Source organism: Bubalus kerabau, chromosome 6, assembly GCF_029407905.1.
Source record: "Bubalus kerabau isolate K-KA32 ecotype Philippines breed swamp buffalo chromosome 6, PCC_UOA_SB_1v2, whole genome shotgun sequence".
NCBI lineage: Eukaryota > Metazoa > Chordata > Mammalia > Artiodactyla > Bovidae > Bubalus > Bubalus kerabau.
The window spans coordinates 22447265-22465953 of NC_073629.1; the positions used below are offsets into that span (position 1 = coordinate 22447265).

Genomic DNA, 18689 nt, shown 5'->3' on the forward strand with positions numbered 1-18689 from the left:
GGCCCCTATTTCTGTTACTTTGGTTTGGGTTTTCCATGGGATTAACCACTGGCATCATCACCTGCAGACTTTTATTGAGTGTCTACAGTATGTAGGTCATAATACTAAGTAGTAAAGATATAAAAAGCTAAGAGGCACCATGGTCCCAACTGCAGAAGTTTATAACCTAGCTGAGGAGATGAGGGTATAATGGTAAAGTAATTATACTGGTTCCACAAAACATACCCCATACCAATTTATGGTTTATATTTCCTCCAAAAGCTGTAATACCCTAGGTAGCATAGACCAAGAGTCACAAGCAGAACTAAGTGGAGTGGGTGAGTCTTGGTTTGTGGGTGGGTTGTGTCTTCACTTGTTCAGACTCTTTGAGTAGGTGGGGAAATGGTATCACTGTTATCAACTCTTTTGTTTTCCATATTCCGGATTGAGATAAGTAAGGTTAGGAAGTAAAAAGAATCTATTTCCCAGTCCTATCTTCTATTCCAAACTCGGAGAAAGCATTATTGCTTCCAACAACAAAGGACAGAAAAAAAGGAATAGAAAGAAATGACAGAAAGTCAAGAGTTATGTTCTCTTTGGAAACTGAGATGATGCCTCCAGGGGGCAGCACCAAGGCAGAGAAATACACTAAAATCTCTCATTCCTCCTTTCCTTGGGCTAGGACTCCCCACAGTTCCCCACCATCACTCCTCCCATTCCTTCCAACTTTATTTTTAGCTGCCGGTGGGAGGGGGCAGGATGGGAGGGAAAGTAAAGAAAACAGAGAAGGAGAGGGACAGAGGCAGAGAGGACTTCTCACACGGACAGAGAACATCAAGGCATGGAATTCCCCCTCATCCCTCACCTGTTCTTGCCCCTGATGTTCCTGACAGGTGAGGGAGGTTAACTTCTTGGTTTCTGGTGGGAATGGAAGATCCACAGATTTTTGGCCTTGGGACCTTTACGGTTAAAATTCTTTGGGAGTTAGGTGGAGAGGTTAACTGGTTCTATGTTGTGTGTGTGTGTGTGTGTGTGTGTGTGTGTATGTATGTACATGCGTGCGCATGCATGCATGGGTTTGTGTTCTCATGCCCACACATATGACTGCCTGGCAAAGGCTGAAGCTGTCCACTGCCTTGTGTAATATTTGTGTCCAATTATATAAAACTTTGTCCTAAACCTTGGAGTCGACCAAAAAGAAACATGATGTGAACTTCCACGTGGCTAGTCTGATTACTATTACCCGCCCCCACCCCTCCCTAATTCTCCCTATCCTTGGTGGTCTATGGGCTCCTGAGGCATAAACTAGCTAACAGTGTGGTCAGAACTCTGGGTTTATCTAACCAATGAGCTACAGTTACTGGTCATACAGCCCTACCAGCTTCCCAGATGCTGTAAGGCTCACATACAAAATATCTTTCTGAAAATGAGCATGTTTTGAGACAGAGCAATAGCCATTGGTGAAAGTGGTGGTGGGGTGGCCTGAGAGGGGTTACTTCAAGGAGCAAGTCTCAGGGAAAGAAGCATGGGAGGGACAAGAGGCCTGGAATTTTTCCACATCAGTGCCCTGTAATCTTTGTTTCCTAAAATACCAGCTCTGATTTTAAGCGGGTTGGGGTTGGGAGGGTAGAGTCAGCCAGGACATGATTGCAGGGGTCTTCAGAGTGGGCTGAGAGTTAAGGAAGAAATGCAAGCAGGCAGGGGGCATCAGGAGGGGGATGAGTTAGGAAGCAGATGGTGAGAAACTTTGAGAGTGATGGGACCCTTGGAAAGAATGGATGGCAGACCATGTGTGTAGGCAGGCAAGTGGCTCCACCCAGTTAATTGCCACTGAGGATTCCAGGGCTGGAATCAACCAGAGACCTAGACACTGGAGAAAGAGAGTAAGAGAGTAACAATGATACTGGGAGTCAAGAAGAAACGAGACCCAAACATGCAGTGTTCTCTAACCTCCTCTTGTTCTCCCTATGGTCCTGGGTTTGGGTAGAATTTGGAAAGAATAGTTTTTGTGGGGCTGCAGAAAGGCAACCCTCACTTGGCCTGGAGAGGAGGATGTGTAGGAGGAATGATGTAGAAAAGAGGAAGTTGCCTCTTCCAGGCATGTCTGTGAATGAGATTTCAAGGATAGGAATGGAAATACAGCTGTGCAACAGCATGGCAGAGGGCCACAGCTTAGACATCTCTACCCAAACACAGGAAGGAAATCATCCTTGCTTGGAGCTCTGAGTGCATGACATTGATGGAGTCCAGGGCAGCTTGTAAGACGAAGGGAGTTAGGCTGAGATCAGTATGTTCCCTTTGCAGCTTCCCTCTGGCTTTTCCTCTGTGTACTCATTAGCCTTTCTGACTGCTTCCTGCTAACCTTATGATCCTGGCCCCCCCAGGTCTCTGCTCCTCCTTTAACCTGGATGTGCATCGCCCACGCCTATTTCTAGGCCCACCGGAGGCTGAATTTGGATACAGTGTCTTACAACATGTTGGGGGTGGACGACAATGGTGAGGAGGAAACCAGAGGGCCAAGGGATTGGGACTGGAGTAGAGCTATTAAAGGGGAGGCAAGGTGGATGGAAATATAAACTAACCTGGTTCTTTGGAAGTGACTGGGGCTCTAGACTCGCCGTCACCACGCCCTTTCCCTCTGGCCTATCTTAAGTGTCATATTCACACTGTGCTTGTATTCATTTCCTCTCCCCAGGATGCTGGTGGGTGCCCCTTGGGATGGGCCTTCAGGTGACCGAAGGGGGGATGTTTATCGCTGCCTTGTAGGGGGCTCCCACAGTGCCCCATGTGCCAAGGGCCACTTGGGTAAGAAGATTCCTCACTCTTCTAACCCTTAACCTTAATAATCTAGTGGCTTTGATCCCTTACATCTCACTTCTTTAAAAAAAAATTTTTTTTGGATTATAGTTAATTTACAATGTTGTGTTATTTTCAAGTGTACAGCAAAATGGTTCAGTTATACATACACGTATATCCATTCTTTTTCAGATTCTTTTCTCATATAGGTTATTACAGAATGTTGAGTAGAGTTCCCTGTGCTATACAGTAGGTCCTTGTTGGTTATCTGTTTTATATTAATAGTGTGTATATGTTAATCTCAAGCTCCTAATTTATCCCCCACCCCACATTTCCCCTTTGGTAACCATAAATGTGTTTTCTAAGTCTGTGAATCTGTTTCTGCTTTGTAAACAAGTTCATTTATATAGTTAAAAAAATTAGATTCCACATATGAGTGATATCACACCTCACTTATTCACCTCCATATCCCACACACTCCTCATTCCTGACTTGATCCTGACCCCTTCTCTTCCTCTTCCAAAATCACCTTGAACTCAGTCACCCCATCTGTGACCTCGTGACCTCATGTTCTTCCACTCCCCTTCAACCAGGTGACCATCCACTGGGAAATTCATCTCGTCCTGCTGTGAATATGCACCTGGGGATGTCTCTGTTAGAGACAGATGGCAATGGGGGATTCATGGTAAGCTAAGGAAAGAGTGTTGGTAGGGTCTCTGAAGGTTCGTGGTAGAGAAAAGGGCAGTCTGGCAAGGGAAGCTGGTCTATGGGGAGAGGTCAAGGAGTTAAAAACCCTAGAAAGCAAGAAGGGAAATCTCGGGGAGTGGTCTCACTGCCTCCTTTGACAAGGAGCGTATTCTGAGAGTGCCCTCGCAAGCCTGCGAGTAACTGTTTCCCTTACCAATCCCCAGGCTTGCGCCCCTCTCTGGTCTCGTGCTTGTGGCTCATCTGTCTTCAGTTCTGGACTATGTGCCCGTGTAGATGCCTCATTCCAGCCCCAGGGAAGCCTGGCACCCACCGCACAACGTGAGCCAGAAGGGCCCAAGTCCCCAGAATAGGGGGTGCAGGGTGGGAAAAAGATGGAGCTTCAGTGTATGATGCTTGACCAGGGACCTGCATGGCTATCCTCACTGCGACCTAATGTGTGTGTAAAGGTTCCATGTTTCCTAACAGATTAGAATTCAGACTCTTTACCAGGGCATCAAGACTCCATGAACTGATTTAGTTCAGTCACTCAGTTGTGTCCGAATTGATTTAACCAACTTCAGAACTCAACTCTCACTATATTCCTCCATACCTTACACCTTGGCTATAGCCTTCACTTCACTTTTCTTGTATATGTCACCTGTTTTTATACCTCCATCTCCTTTTATTTAAAGTGTTCTCCACCCAGATGCCTTTCCTTATATTCTCCTCAAACATCTCCAGTCTTCAATATCTTCTCAGCTGCTACCTCCTTTTATTCCCCACCATCAGAACTGATCCTCTATTGTTCTCTCATAACATAAAATGGTGCTAAGTTTCTACTTGCGCTTAATTCCATCTTCGTTGTTTTTGAGTCAATTGTATGTATTCCCATCTTCTCTTTTATTCAGTTCTATATTTATCTAGGACTGGGTAATCTTCCTTGTATGTAAGAAGTGCCTAATAGTTTGAATTAAATGTGCCCTCCTGTGACACAGTGGTAAAGAACCTGCCTGCCAGTGCAGGAGACGTGGGTTCAATCCCTGGGTCAGGAAGATCCCCTGGAAAATGAAATGGCAACCCATTCCAGTATTCTTGCCTGGGAAAATCCATGGACAAAGTCTATGGGGTCATAAAGAGTCAGACACAATTGAATGACTAACACTTGCCTGTGACCTCTTTCCTTGTTGTCCCCGTGCCCAATATTCTTTGCCCCTCTGTTTACCATCACCATTACCCCTTCTCCTAGGCTGCCCCACATACATGGATGTCGTCATTGTCTTGGATGGCTCCAACAGCATCTACCCTTGGTCTGAAGTTCAGACCTTCCTACGAAGACTGGTAGGGAGATTGTTTATTGACCCGGAACAGATACAGGTAAGAGAAGGCAGGATGGATGGGCATGGAGGGAAGAATCGGGGAGAGAGAAGATAAATCTAGGCAGTATCTTCAGTAGTATCCAGGTGCTCTTCTCCCCTCCCTCACATACTTTCTTCTCCGTCCCCCTGCCCATTACACACACTCCATTAGAGTGCACACTTTATTCTCAGGTGGGGCTGGTACAGTATGGAGAGAGCTCTGTCCACGAGTGGTCCCTGGGAGATTTCCGAACCAAGGAAGAAGTGGTGAGAGCAGCAAGGAACCTGAGCCGGCGAGAGGGACGAGAAACAAAGACTGCTCAAGCAATAATGATGGCCTGGTGAGACACTGGGAAGGGGAGTTTGGGCGGCCAGAAGGGTTAGGGGAAGGTTTGGAGTGCAATGTGTACATCCCAACACGTGTTGCTTGCTTATGTTTGTTTGCATGCTGATGGTAGGTGGGGTGAGTCTAAATTGCCTATCATTGCATTCCTCACTGCCTTTCTACAAAGTATCTGTCTGTGTCTCTCCACGTTTCTGCTTTACGTCTGCAGATGGAATTCTGTCTATATACCTTCACTCCCCCTTTTTTAAAAAAAGATTTATTTGTTATTTGTTTATTGATTGATTGATTTTTGGCTGCTCTGGGTCTTTGTTGCCATGTGCAGGCTTTCTCTAGTTGCAGCAAGCAGGTGCTACTCTTCGTTGCAGTGCACGGGCTTCTCACTGTGGTTACTTCTCTTGTGGAGCACGGGCTGTAGGGCTCTTGGGCTTCGGTAGTTGCAGCTCAAGAGCACTGGAGCGCAGGCTCAGTAGTTGTAGCTCATGGGCTTAGCTACTCTGTGGCATGTGGAAACTTCCTGGACCAGGGATCAAACCTGTGTCCCTTGCACTGGCAGGTGGATTCTCAACCACTGAGCCACCAGGGAAGCCCCTCACTCCCACTTTGATGTTGGCCCTTGGGTTCTCCACCACTCATGTTCTCACCCATTTTCTGAACTTGACAAAACTCATCTCTGGGAAGACTCCCCTGACCTGACCATTCTTTATTCTATGTGCTGGTGGCTCAGCTGGTAAAGAATCTGCCTGCAGTGCAGGAGACCTGGGTTCATTCCCTGGGTTGGGAAGATCCCCTGGAGAAGGGAATGGCAACCCACTCCAGTATTCTTGCTTGGAGAATTCCAGGGACAGAGGAGCCTGGCAGGCAGGCTACATGTTTCATGGGGTCTAAAGATTTGGTTGCGACTAACACTTTCACTTTTTTTCCCTCACCCTTAATATTTATCCCCCTAAATACAATATTTGCTGAATGAATCTGTGAGTGGATGGATTTTATACTTATTTGCACTGATGATATGCTGCTCTGTATGTTATAGGACACCCCAACACTATGTGCCAGTCTCTATGCTAGACAGTTGGGGAAATGGGCTAAAAGGCAAAAGGTCTGACCTCAGTGAACGGCTGGCAATGTTAAGTACTGGGTATGTGTATCTATCTGCACACATCTGATCACACCTCACTCCCTTGTTTCTCTTCTCAGCACAGAAGGATTCAGTCAGTCCCGCGGGGGCCGACCAGAGGCTGCCAGGCTACTGGTGGTTGTCACTGATGGAGAGTCCCATGACGGAGAAGAGCTTCCCACAGCACTACAGGCCTGTGAGGCTGGAAGAGTGACACGCTATGGGATTGCTGTGAGAATCAACTCTGGATCTGCAAAGATGGAAGGGGGTGGGGATGGTGACACTGAGGACTGGGAACTTAAGGAAAACAGGTATTGATAACTTCCCAGACCACTCACAACATACAACTAACAGATTCCACCTTGATCTCCTCACCCCAGGTCCTTGGTCACTACCTCCGGCGGCAGCGAGACCCCAGTTCTTTCCTGCGAGAAATCAGAGCTATTGCCAGTGATCCAGACGAGAAATTCTTCTTCAATGTCACAGATGAAGCGGCACTGACTGACATTGTGGATGCATTAGGGGACCGGATTTTTGGCCTTGAGGGTAATGATTACCCTGGAGAAAAAGGACAGGGCAGGGGGAGTTCTGGGGTATAAGTGGGGTTCTGGAAAAAGTTTATTAGGTCAAAGGAGGAACCATCTTCCCTTATATTGCCTCAATGTTTTCTTACACTCCAGGGTCCCATGGAGAAAATGAAAGCTCCTTTGGGCTGGAAATGTCTCAGATTGGTTTCTCTACTCATCAGCTAAAGGTTGGACAGACTCTGACTGCCCCCCCATGACCCCTCTCAACATCTGACTCCTTCCAGCCTCTAACTCAGACAACTTCAATCCCAGTGCTCTTCTACACTGCCCCTTTAACTAATGTCCTTGCTGACCTTCCCATGCCTTTCCAACTGACCCCAGTCTGCCCTCAGTGACCCTCTCACTCCTGGAGAGTTTTTTCTTCTTATTCCCCACTGTCTTTTCAGCGACCCCATCTGGTTCTGCCCTACAGGATGGGATTCTCTTTGGAATGGTGGGGGCTTATGACTGGGGGGGCTCAGTGTTATGGCTTGAAGAAGGTCGCCGCCTCTTCCCACCACGGACAGCCCTGGAAGATGAGTTCCCCCCTGCATTGCAGAACCATGCAGCCTACCTGGGTGAGTAGCAGAGAGCTGCAAAGGATTAGAGGGTGGCGGGGAAAAAATGCTTCCCCAGTAGGGGCTATCAGGTACTTACTGCTAACTTCATGCAGTTTCTCACTGATCTGCTACTTTCCTTGGGACCCCCTTCTGTGCCTTTAGGGAACCATCCTACTCTGACCCCATTTTCTTTCCCTGTCACCCCTAATTCCTTGTCCACTTCTAGGTTACTCTGTTTCCTCCATGTTTTTGCGGGGTGGTCGCCGCCTCTTTCTCTCAGGGGCTCCTCGGTTTAGTCATCGAGGAAAGGTCATCGCCTTCCAACTTAAGAAAGATGGGGCTGTGAGGGTCGCCCAGAGCCTCCAGGGGGAGCAGGTAGGGCATCCAAGGTGGAGGGTGAGGCCCGTGAGTCCCCAGGGACTCCAGGCTGCTGGGGGAGGGACTCCAGCTGTGGGGGAAGATGGTGAAGGGGCAAGAGAGGGGCCTTAGAAATGTGTGATGAATTCTGGTTGTCAGGGGTCTGAGGACCAGATCGGCAGGTCCTTCCCACTTGTCCATAATCTTGCCTTCCCTTTCCCCTGGGATCACCACTGCCCACCACTCTCCAGATTGGCTCGTACTTTGGCAGTGAACTCTGCCCATTGGACATCGATGGGGATGGAACAACTGATGTCTTACTTGTAGCTGCCCCCATGTTCCTGGGGCCCCAGAACAAGGAGACAGGACGTGTTTATGTGTATCTAGTGGGCCAGGTGAGACTTGCTGGGGTGCCCTAGAACTTGTCTGTGGGGGGTAGAGGAGGGAGGGGAGGCACACACATTTGAGGGCTGGCCGACAGGTCAGGACTCTCTGATCAGCACCTTCGGTCTTCTCCTCACCGCCACCAGCCGTCCTTGCTGACACTCCAGAGAACACTTCAGCCAGAACCCCCCCAGGATGCTCGGTTTGGCTTTGCCATGGGTGCTCTTCCTGATTTGAACCAAGATGGTTTTGCTGATGTGGCTGTGGGGGCGCCGCTGGAGGATGGGCACCGTGGAGCCCTGTACCTCTATCACGGGGCCCAGAGAGGAGTCAGGCCACGTCCTGCACAGGTCAGAAGAGCCCCGATGAAGCAGGGGCATGGTGAGGGGAAGGGGGTACACATCCTTTTCTTATCATTGTTCCCCTGGGCTTGAGACCCAAGCTGAACAAGTGCCTTTTTTTGATTGTTTATTTTTATTCATTTATTTTTGGCTGGGCTGAGTCTTTGTTGCTTTTGTAAGGGCTTTCTCTCATTGTGGTGAGTGGGGGCTACTCTTGGTTTAGGTGCTCGGCCTTCTGACTGGTGGCTTCTCTTGTTGCGGAGCACAGGCTCTAGGCTCTCAGGCTTCAGTAGTTGTGGCCCACAGGCTCAGTAGCTGTGGCTCACAGGTCCGAGTGTGCAGGCTTCAGTAGTTGCAGCACGAGGGCTCAGTACTTATGACTCTCGGGCTCTAGAGCACAGGCTCAGTAGTTGTGGCACATGGGGTTAGTTGCTCTGCAGCATGTGGAATCTTCCCGGACTAGGGATTGAACCCATGTCCCCCACATCGGCAGGTGGAGTCTTAGCCACCTGGGAAGTCCAACAAGTGCCTTTTTTTTTTTTTTAATCAGTAGTCAAAAAGGTGAGGCAATGGGGGCAGGAAACATATCGCTATACTAGCGACTCCTGAACACACACAAGTTTTTTTCCTTCCTCCTCATGCTTGAGGGGAGAATTAGAAAAAGCCGGATGGGAGGCCTCAGAAACCAGGTGTGTGAGTCCCTGTTCAGTCTCTCCTCTCTCCCTCTCAGCGGATTGCCGCTGTCTCCATGCCGCAGGCCCTCAGCTACTTTGGCCGAAGTGTGGATGGCCGGCTGGATCTAGATGGTGATGACCTGGTCGATGTGGCTGTGGGTGCCCAAGGGGCAGCCATCCTGCTCAGGTGAGCAGTCGCAGCTCAGGCAGCAGTGGACAACATGGCACAGCTGTTAAAAGCAAGGGCTTTGGAGTCACGGACTTATATCTGGCTTACATCAACTTACTCTGCGCCTCCATTCTCCTAGTTTATAAAATGGGAATAATACCTATACCTGCCTTATAGGCTTGTGGTGAGGATTAAATGTGATAATCCGTACAAAGATCTAAACACCATGCCTAGAGCACATGGCAGGTGCTTATTGAATATCAGCTATTAGCTTACTTGTGTCCAAAGGTTCAGGGGAGGCTGGCTCGTGTGTCTCCCAGCTCCTTATTCTTTCTTTTGACCTCAGGGAGGCAAATACTGGAGATCGCCTTTCTCTAAGGGCTTTCCTCCCATGGCTAGACTTTCTTTCCCACCCTGTTCCCAGCTCCCGGCCCATTGTCCACCTGGCCCCTTCACTAGATGTGACCCCGCCTGCCATCAGCGTGGTTCAGAGGGACTGTAAGCGGCGAGGCCAGGAGGCAACCTGCCTGTCCGCAGCCCTTTGCTTCCAAGTGACCTCCCGCACTCCTGGCCACTGGGATCGCCGATTCCGTGAGTGACTGGGCAGCAGTCCAACCCCTCCCTGCCCTAGTCTTGGGACCCCTCTCCACCCGCACTCTTGCCCACCCCATTCAGATGTGCGGTTCACAGCATCGCTGGATGAGTGGACAACCGCAGCCCGGGCAGCATTTGACGGCTCTGGCCAGAGGCTGTCCCCTCGGCGGCTCCGGCTCAGTGTGGGGAACATCACTTGTGAGCAACTGCACTTCCACGTGCTGGTGAGGAGGGGGCAGGAACTGCTTGGCATCAGGGCCTGGGAGTGAGAGGAAGGCTGCATCAGAGGGGGAGATTCTGTTGGATCGGCAAGAAATCTGAAGTGGGAAAAGTGAGAGAGTTCAGACTTTGGAGGCAGGCTGATCTGGGTTTGAATCCTGCTCTGCCATTTAGCACCTGTGCATTCTGGCAAGTCGCATCACCTGCAAACCTTAGTTTCCTTGCCTGAAAAGGGGAGATTAATAATAACAATGTTATAGGAGTTGTCTTAGAATTAAATGTAATAGTATTGATAAAACCTTAGGACAGTACCTAGCACACAGGAAGTGCTCAGTAAATGATCAGTGTAATTATCACATTCTACCAAGATTCCTGGGTCGTTCTCCCTTACCCTGGTTCCCCATGAGCCTTCACTCTGGTTTCTCTCAGGATACGTCAGATTACCTCCGGCCAGTGTCCTTGACTGTGACCTTTGCTTTGGACAACACCACAAAGCCAGGGCCCGTGCTGGATGAGGGCTCACCCACCTCCATCCGAAAGCTGGTCAGCGGTGCCAAGCCCCGCTCTGCCCCCGCATCACCACACTGCGCTTCTCAGGGAATTCAAGAGAAAGGGGTGGGGGCAGACATGAGATCACAGTGGGATCTGACCTAGGCACCCACTCTTCTCTTTCATTTGTCCTCCAATCCCATTCCTTTCTCCCATGTCTTCCTCTCAGTCCTCAGCCCCTTCTCTCTCCTCTAGGTCCCCTTCTCCAAGGACTGTGGCCCTGATAATGAATGTGTCACAGATTTGGTACTTCAAGCTAATATGGACATCAGAGGCTCCAGGTGGGATGGACATGAATGGGCCAAACCGGGCTGACTTGAGACTGACCAGAAGGGACTTGAAGGGAGATGGAGGGTTGTTTCTTGCCTAGGAAAACAGAAATGAGGCTTCTGGCTCCCCTTCAACTCTGGGCTGCCCTTTATCCACCACTCCTAGGAAGGACCCGTTCGTGGTTCGAGGGGGTCGGCGGAAAGTGCTGGTGTCAGCAACTCTGGAGAACAAGAAGGAGAATGCCTACAACACTAGCCTGAGTCTCAACTTTTCCAGAAACCTCCACCTATCCAGTTTCACTCCGCAGGTGCCCTTGGGGAAGGGAGTTGGAGTGCTGGCTATGAGGGCCTCTGGGAAAGGCTGTGTTTAGAGGCCGCAGGCAAGAGGGCAGTCGCAGCCCCAGCACGGCCTTCACCTTGCTTCCTCTGCTCTCAGAGCAACAGCCCAGTGAAGGTGGAGTGTGCAGCCCCCACCCCGCATGCCCGGCTCTGCAGCGTGGGGCATCCTGTCTTCCAGACAGGAGCCAAGGTGAGTCGGGGCCCAGGATGAGAAGGGGGCTTTGAGAGATCAGGGGCTGGAATCTGTGGGGCCTGGGAGTTTAGGGAAGGAGGCTCACAGATGGGCTCCCATTCCTTTGTAGTTGTCCCATGAAGAGAAACCTACCATGTCCCCATGTCCCTTGCCCCTAGGTGACCTTCCTGCTAGAGTTTGAGTTTAGTTGCTCCTTTCTCCTGAGCCAGGTCCTTGTGAGGCTGACGGCCACCAGGTGAGAGGAGTGGGCATCTCCTCCCAGCCCTCTCCTGTTAGGTCTTGATGGGGGTGGTGTGGGAGTGAGAATGGGGGTGGAAGCACCATGACTCCCTCACTCCAGAGAAGGGGGTCTGAGACAGGGCTGGGATGTGAGCCTCCCCTTGACCCTACAGCAGTAGCCTGGAGAGAAACGGAACTCTTCGAGATAACACAGCCCAGACCTCAGCCTACATTCAGTATGAGCCTCACCTCCTATTCTCCAGGTATGGCTCAGCTCCTCACTGGGACCCCATTCGGAACCCAGACTCATCCTCTTTATGTTCGCTCCCTCTCCCTCCATGTGCTTCAGTGTTTCCGAACACCAAACCCCTGGGTTGCCCCATCTTTTCAGCCTTAATCCCACTCATGCTAAACCTTCTCTTTTAAGCATTTCTCTTTCCTAGGTATGGCTATACCTATACATCCTAGTTGTAGGGCTTTGCTGGGCCCTGGGGGCTGGAGCTGGGGTGGTGAGATGTGGCCATGCCAAGTCTGTGTCATATGTCATTTCTGTCTTCGCCGTGTACCCCCATATCTTTATCCATGTGCTGGCCCTTCCTACCACAAATCTGTCCGTGTACTGATTGTGTGCCCGTGTTTCTGTGTCATGGCTGTAACCATGTACTTCCTGACTTGGTGTCCACGCAGTGAGTCCACTCTGCACCGCTATGAGGTCCACCCATATGGAACCCTCCCAGTGGGCCCTGGCCCTGAATTCAAAACCACTCTTAGGGTGAGAAGCCAGAGGGGCCTTGGCATGAGCAGAGGGATGGAGAGGAGTCCTGGGAAAAGGATGGGAAGGGTCTCTCTTAGATTTCAGTGGCATCGAGGGTAAAGCAGAATAGGTGAGGAAGGGTCTTTCTCTGTCTCTCACCTCTTCCTTTTCCAATCCTCCTTTTAGGTTCAGAACCTTGGCTGCTATGTGGTCAGAGGCCTCATTGTCTCAGCCCTCCTTCCAGCTGTGGCCTATGGGGGCAATTACTTCCTGTCACTGTCTCAAGTCATCACTAACAATGTAAGTCTGGCCTGGGGGCCTATGGAACCCTGCCACCTTGATCTGGGCCCTGGGGGCTGGAGCTGGGGTGGTGAGATGTGGCCATGCCAAGTCTGTGTCATATGTCATTTCTGTCTTCGCCGTGTGACTCCCTCAGCTCCTCATCTGCTGGGTCTCTGCTCTTAGGGATCCTCCCTCTCTGGTGAGGAGGGGAATTTCTTTTCCATATGTACCTTCTTTGAGAAGAAAGAAAGGGATTACCCAGGGAAGAACTTCAAGAGTGTGGGTGGTGTGCTCCTGCTCAGCTTGGAGGGGTCGGCCTATCGCCATCCAGGGGATCCCTCAAGTTTGCTCTTCCTCTAGGCCAGCTGCACAGTGCAGAACCTGACCGAACCCCCAGGGCCACCTGTGCATCCAGAGGAGCTTCAGCACACAAGCAGGCTGGTATGAGTCACAGCGGGGTGAAGAAGGTGTCCAGAGCAGGAATGGAGGGATGAACAGTGGAGTTCAGAGCTTTGGGTGGAAGGTAGAGCCCAGAGCGGGGCATGGGGATTGTTCCCCCTCCAGGGTCCTGATCTGTCTCTTTCTTCTGATAGAATGAGAGCAATACCCGATGCCAGGTTGTGAGGTGCCACCTTGGGCGGCTGGCAAAGGGGACCGAGATCTCTGTTGGACTGCTGAGGCTGGTTCACAATGAATTTTTCCGGAGGGTAAACATTTCCTTTTCTACTACTCTCCCCTGCTGCTGCTATCTGGAACTTTAGCATAGGCATTTCGGAGACAGACTCATGTTCAGGTTTGAGCTTTGCCTCCTACTAGCAAAGTTATTTCATTTTTCATTTTCTCCTCATCTCTAAAATAAGGAATAAAATATCTACTTCATGAGGTTGTTGTAAAGAACAAACTAATGAGATGCACTCACTCAAAGCTAGTTACTGTTCTTGTATTTTCCTCCATTTATCATCTCTTAGTGTTATTATCCAGAGAAGTCAATGGTACCCCACTCCAGTACTCTTGCCTGGAAAACCCCCAGAGGAGCCTGGTAGGCTGCAGTCCATGGAGTCGCTAAGAGTCGGACACGACTGAGCGACTTTACTTTCACTTTTCACTTTCATGCATTGGAGAAGGAAATGGCAACTCACTCCAGTGTTCTTGCCTGGAGAATCCCAGGGACGGGGGAGCCTGATGGGCTGCCGTCTATGGGGTCGCACAGAGTCAGACACGAATGAAGCGACTTAACAGCAGCAGCAGCAGTGTTATTATCACTAAGATATATAGGATACCTAAATTCAATCAATCCATCAAATGCCTACTATATAAAAGGCCCTGTGTTATGTATATATTCCCCTGTGACTAAGGAGAATGTCCCCAACATTTAGCATCATGGCTTCCCAGGTGATACTAGTAAAAGGTTCCCAGGTAAAGAACCTGCCTGCCAATGCAGGAGACGTAATATATGCGGGTTTGATCCCTGGGTTGGGAAGATCTCCTGGAAAAGGAAATGGCAACCCATTCCAGTATCCTTGCCTGGAAAATTCCATGGACAGAAGAGCCTGGCAGGCTACAGTCCATGGAGTTGCAAAGAGTCAGACATGACTGAGCATGTCTAGTTAACTCATTATACTGATTTAATATATTTTTATTAAATGAACCAGTAAAGAGTTGATATTACATGTAGGATATGCATGGAGGGTAGTGGGAAATGATATTGTATAGTGAAGAGGATCTAAATTATGAAAATTCTTTAAGGCTGAGGAGTTGAATTTAACATGATAGGTAGTCAGGAGTCAGTGTGAGTTCCTTAGCAGGGCAATGACATCTTAATTATAACAGCTGTTTAGTACTAGGGGTTTATATTGTACTTTCCTATGTGCCATCTACTTTGAATAATATAAGATCCCTGGGATGTAGGCATTTTTCAGGAAAGTTAAGTCTGACAGACCATCCTTCCCTAAGTCCGGTTCTCTCTTTTCTCTCTTTGGTATCCTTGTTTCATTCATTCATTTACTCTTTTTAACAAAGGTTTATTGAGAAGTTGTGCTAGGCACTAGGGACACATAAGTTACTAACATTTGACCTCAAGGATTTTATAGTTCAACAGAGATGAAAGAGAAATAAGCAGAATATTATAACCTAGTCCAGGGTGATGGGGATTGGGAGGAAACACTTTTCTGCTTCCCAGCGGGGACATCTAAACTTCAACGTGAAGGAAGGGTAGGAGTTAGCCAAAAAAAGGGGTTGAATGCATTTCAAGAGGAGTAGAGCACGCAGAGTCTATGAAGGGCCACAGGCTTTCCATCTGTTACCCTTCTTCTCTTTCCCTATCGCTCTCCAACCTTTTCCTCTGGTCTTGAGGGTCCTGGAAGTTATCCCCCAAGCCTCATCTTTGCCATTAGGGTCCTGAGACCTGTTCCACCTGATGATGATGTTGTTGTTAGTTGCTAAGTCGTGTCTGACTTTTTTGCAACCCCATGGACTATAGCCCGTCAGGCTCCTCTGTCCATGGGATTTCCCAGGCAAGAATACTAGAGTGGGTTACCATTTTCTTCTCTAGGGGATCTTCCTGAACCAGGGATCGAACCTCACTCTTCTGCATTGGCAGGCGGGTTCTTTACCGTTGAGCCACCAGGGAAGCCTAGTCATGGCTCACTTTAAATCTCTTTCCATTCCACAGGCCAAATTCAAGTCTCTGACAGTGGTCAGCACCTTCGAACTGAGCACCGAGGAGGGCAGCGTCCTATTGCTGACTGAAGCCTCCCGGTGGAGCGAGGTGGGGCTGGAGACTGAGTTTGAGAGCTGTGAAACTAGCAAGGGTGGCGATAGCATCAGGGCACCCATGAGCTTGTTCACAACAGGGGTGTCTTCATTAGGCAGCATTCAGGGAGTCAGAAGTGGTCAATCAGAATGGTGGATCCCCCTGCCTCCATTCTGACCTGTTTCTTCCCTTTTATTATTCTGTTTGGGGGCTGAGTTTGCTACACTGTGGGGTGAAGCTAACTGGGCAAAAGGGTGCAAGTAAAAACCAGCGCTCCTCTCTATGCAGAGCCTCCTGGAGGTGATTCAGTCCCGCCCTGTCCTCATCTCTCTGTGGATCCTCATTGGCAGTGTCCTGGGAGGGCTGCTCCTGCTTGCTCTCCTTGTTTTCTGCCTTTGGAAGGTAAGCACTGCTGAAGTGGACAGTATGGGGCATACTGTCCCATACTGTTAAGTTAAGATAGCCTTCATTACAGCAGGGAAAACTGGGTTTGTGCTGGGCAACTAAGCAGGCTGTGGGTGTCTCCAGATCTCCTTCACTGTCTTCCACGAATCTTAGTTGAATTAAACCAAAGCCAAATAATATAAATTTGAATCTCATTTTTGGAAGCAGAACAAAACTGAAGTCTTCAGATACCTCTAAAGGCCTTTGGCAGGGTCTCCAGGCAGGGCATTTGGTGACGACTCTTATCTCTTTCCCTACAGCTTGGCTTCTTTGCCCGGAAGAAAATCCCTGAGGAAGAAAAAAGAGAAGATAAATTGGAGCAATGAACGTAGAATAAAGTCCATAAAGACCTCTCCTGCAGCTTCTCCAAAAGACTTGCCTAAGAGCAGAAGTTTGAGGGCTCAGATGGTACAAGAGGAAGAAAGCCTCTGGACTGTCTCCCCAGACCTGCAGCCTGACTTGACTTTTGAGTCATGAGGATGCTGCTGGCAAGAGATGAGGCCTCACCTCAGACAAGAAGGGCTGGCACTAAAACCAGGAACATTCCCACCCTGTGCTTCCCACTTGTGATCCTGGCTCCAGAGCTTACACTGGGGCCTTAGTGTAGGGCCCCCTTTTTCCCCTGTCCCTGAGAATCAGCATTTTTTTGCCTAGGTCCCTGACTTCTTTCAGATTCCCACACTACATCTTCTCTCACGGTTTGGAAAGGACGAGGGTTATCTTCCACCATTCCCCCATCTCTCACCTTCCTGCCTTCTCCCCACTCCACAGGAGTGCGCTGACGTTGGCTTGCACGAAGTAAAGTCAACATCTGCTGCTTTCCTGTGGAGTCTGGTGATTCAGAGGGCCGGATGGGGAGAGTCAACAGGAAAAAAGGAGGGAGGAGGAAAAGCCACAAGAGACATTCTGTACAATTCCAAGAAACAGAGAAGCCTTTAGACAGGCAACTGCCATTCCCCCTGAAACCCGAGACTTTCGTGGTGCAGTCGCCCGCGCTTGCCCGCCCTCAGGTGCTGGTGAAAGGGAACTGCTCCAGGCCTGCTGGGCAAGGGTTTCCCAGCTCTGCAGCCTTCCCTGGGAGCAAAGCCAGGGCTGGGTCCCGGATTCTCTGGAGCCAGGGGCCCCCATGTGGCTAGAGCTGGAATAACAGGGAAGACTGGATGCCCCAGGTGGTTTTTCTTCTCAGGCCACACACCCTCTTGAGCCCTCCTTGGAGCCTCCTTATAGAAACTAGAGAGAAGGGACAGAATTGCTGCTTGATGGTAGGAAACCCTTTCACCTTACTAGATTTGGGAGGCAGCAGCTCCAAGGGGTCTGAACAAGTGGGGTCTGAATTAAGGAAGAAGCTGAAGAAGGTGGCAAGAGGTCTCTGGGAAGCAAGCCCTTACCTGTTTGGCACTGGTTATATAGCACAAATAGCTCCTAGGAAATATTTCTGGGGCATCTCCAGCCATACCTTGTGAGGCTTCTCTGGTGGCATCAGTTTACCAGCCCTTGCTTGATGTTTACTGGAAATTCCCAAGTTAATTTCTATCTCTGAACAACCCCCACCCCCAACTCCCCCTTTTTGGTCATGGCCAGTAAAGAGAAGTGGATTCTCCTTGACAGTTGGGTAACTTGCAGTTCTTTGCAACCAAGACTCTGGATACCAAAGTCAGATATTGGTTTCCAGAGAGCAGCTCTGACAGTCACTTGGAGAATCAACACCCATTTACAGCCAAGGAGAGAGGGGACCTGACCAGGCAGTTGACTAGCAGCCACAGATTCTCCTCCAGGGCTGTTCTTGAGATCTTGTGAGAGGGTTTATTTTGACTTGTCTCTGACCTTTTACAGACAGCACTGTCTCTGTTTCCTAAAAAGGTGGACAGTTTATCAGATGGTCAGAACAAATAAAATTCAGTATCAAATGACTTCTGGTTCTTCTTGAGTTCCCTGGGATATAAACTGCTCACAAATTGTGAGAGATGGAGCCTTGATTCACCTGAAACCCTATACAGTTGAGTCCCTGGAAGATGAAGTTATGAAGGATTTGAAGTGATTTCTGTGACTGTCCTACTGGAGATGTGCCCTAGCCTCCTGCAATCCTCACCTGCTTATGTGAGCATAGAGTGTAAAATGTGTAGGTTTGGTTTGGTAAGCACATACACCTAGATCGAAATTCCAGGTCTGCCATTTATGAGCTATATGGCCTTGGGCAAGCCATGACTACCCTGAAGTTCAGATAAGAGGCTGTGTAGAACAGTGGTTAAGAATGAAGACAGACTTGAGTTTAAGCTATACCACTTGAAGGGCTTCCCTGGTGGCTCGGTGGCAAAGAACTCATCTGCGAATGCAGGAGATGCTGGCTCGATCCCTGGTCCAGGATGATCCCCTGCAGAAGGAAATGGCAACCCGCTCCAGTATTCTTGCCCGAGAAATCCCATGGATAGAGGAGCCTGGCGGGCTACTACAGTACATGGGGTTGCAAAAGAGTTGGACATGATTTATCGACTAAACAACATACCACATAAAACCTGTTGGACATTGAACAGATTTAACTTCTCTAAGTCTTTACTTTCTTGACTTTAAACTTATTAAGGTTCAGACTTTCCTGGTGGTCCAGTGGCTAAGACGCCATACTCCTATTGCAGGGAGCCAGGGTTCAATCCCTGGTCAGGGAACTAAATCCCACATGCTACAAGTAAATATCCCATATGCTGCTACAAGGATTGAAGATCCTGCAAGTCACAGTTAAGACACATCGCAGC

General features: G+C 49.4%; 1 protein-coding gene across 1 annotated transcript; it reads left to right on the forward strand.

Moving 5' to 3' along the window:
* Nucleotides 1–119: 119 nt before the first annotated feature.
* On the forward strand, nucleotides 120–17849 carry ITGA10 (integrin subunit alpha 10). Its single transcript, XM_055584519.1, has 30 exons — nucleotides 120–872; nucleotides 2364–2475; nucleotides 2675–2784; nucleotides 3369–3460; nucleotides 3687–3801; nucleotides 4709–4836; nucleotides 5010–5158; nucleotides 6358–6508; nucleotides 6658–6823; nucleotides 6958–7031; nucleotides 7277–7421; nucleotides 7630–7778; nucleotides 8012–8155; nucleotides 8291–8494; nucleotides 9216–9346; nucleotides 9753–9919; nucleotides 10004–10146; nucleotides 10571–10684; nucleotides 10886–10971; nucleotides 11126–11267; nucleotides 11396–11488; nucleotides 11650–11726; nucleotides 11884–11973; nucleotides 12398–12482; nucleotides 12651–12764; nucleotides 13107–13187; nucleotides 13340–13453; nucleotides 15418–15513; nucleotides 15787–15900; nucleotides 16203–17849. Exons 1-30 carry the CDS (start codon nucleotides 821–823, stop codon nucleotides 16266–16268), a joined length of 3504 nt encoding a protein of 1167 aa, XP_055440494.1. The 5' UTR covers nucleotides 120–820; the 3' UTR covers nucleotides 16269–17849.
* The last annotated feature ends 840 nt before the right edge of the window (nucleotides 17850–18689 follow it).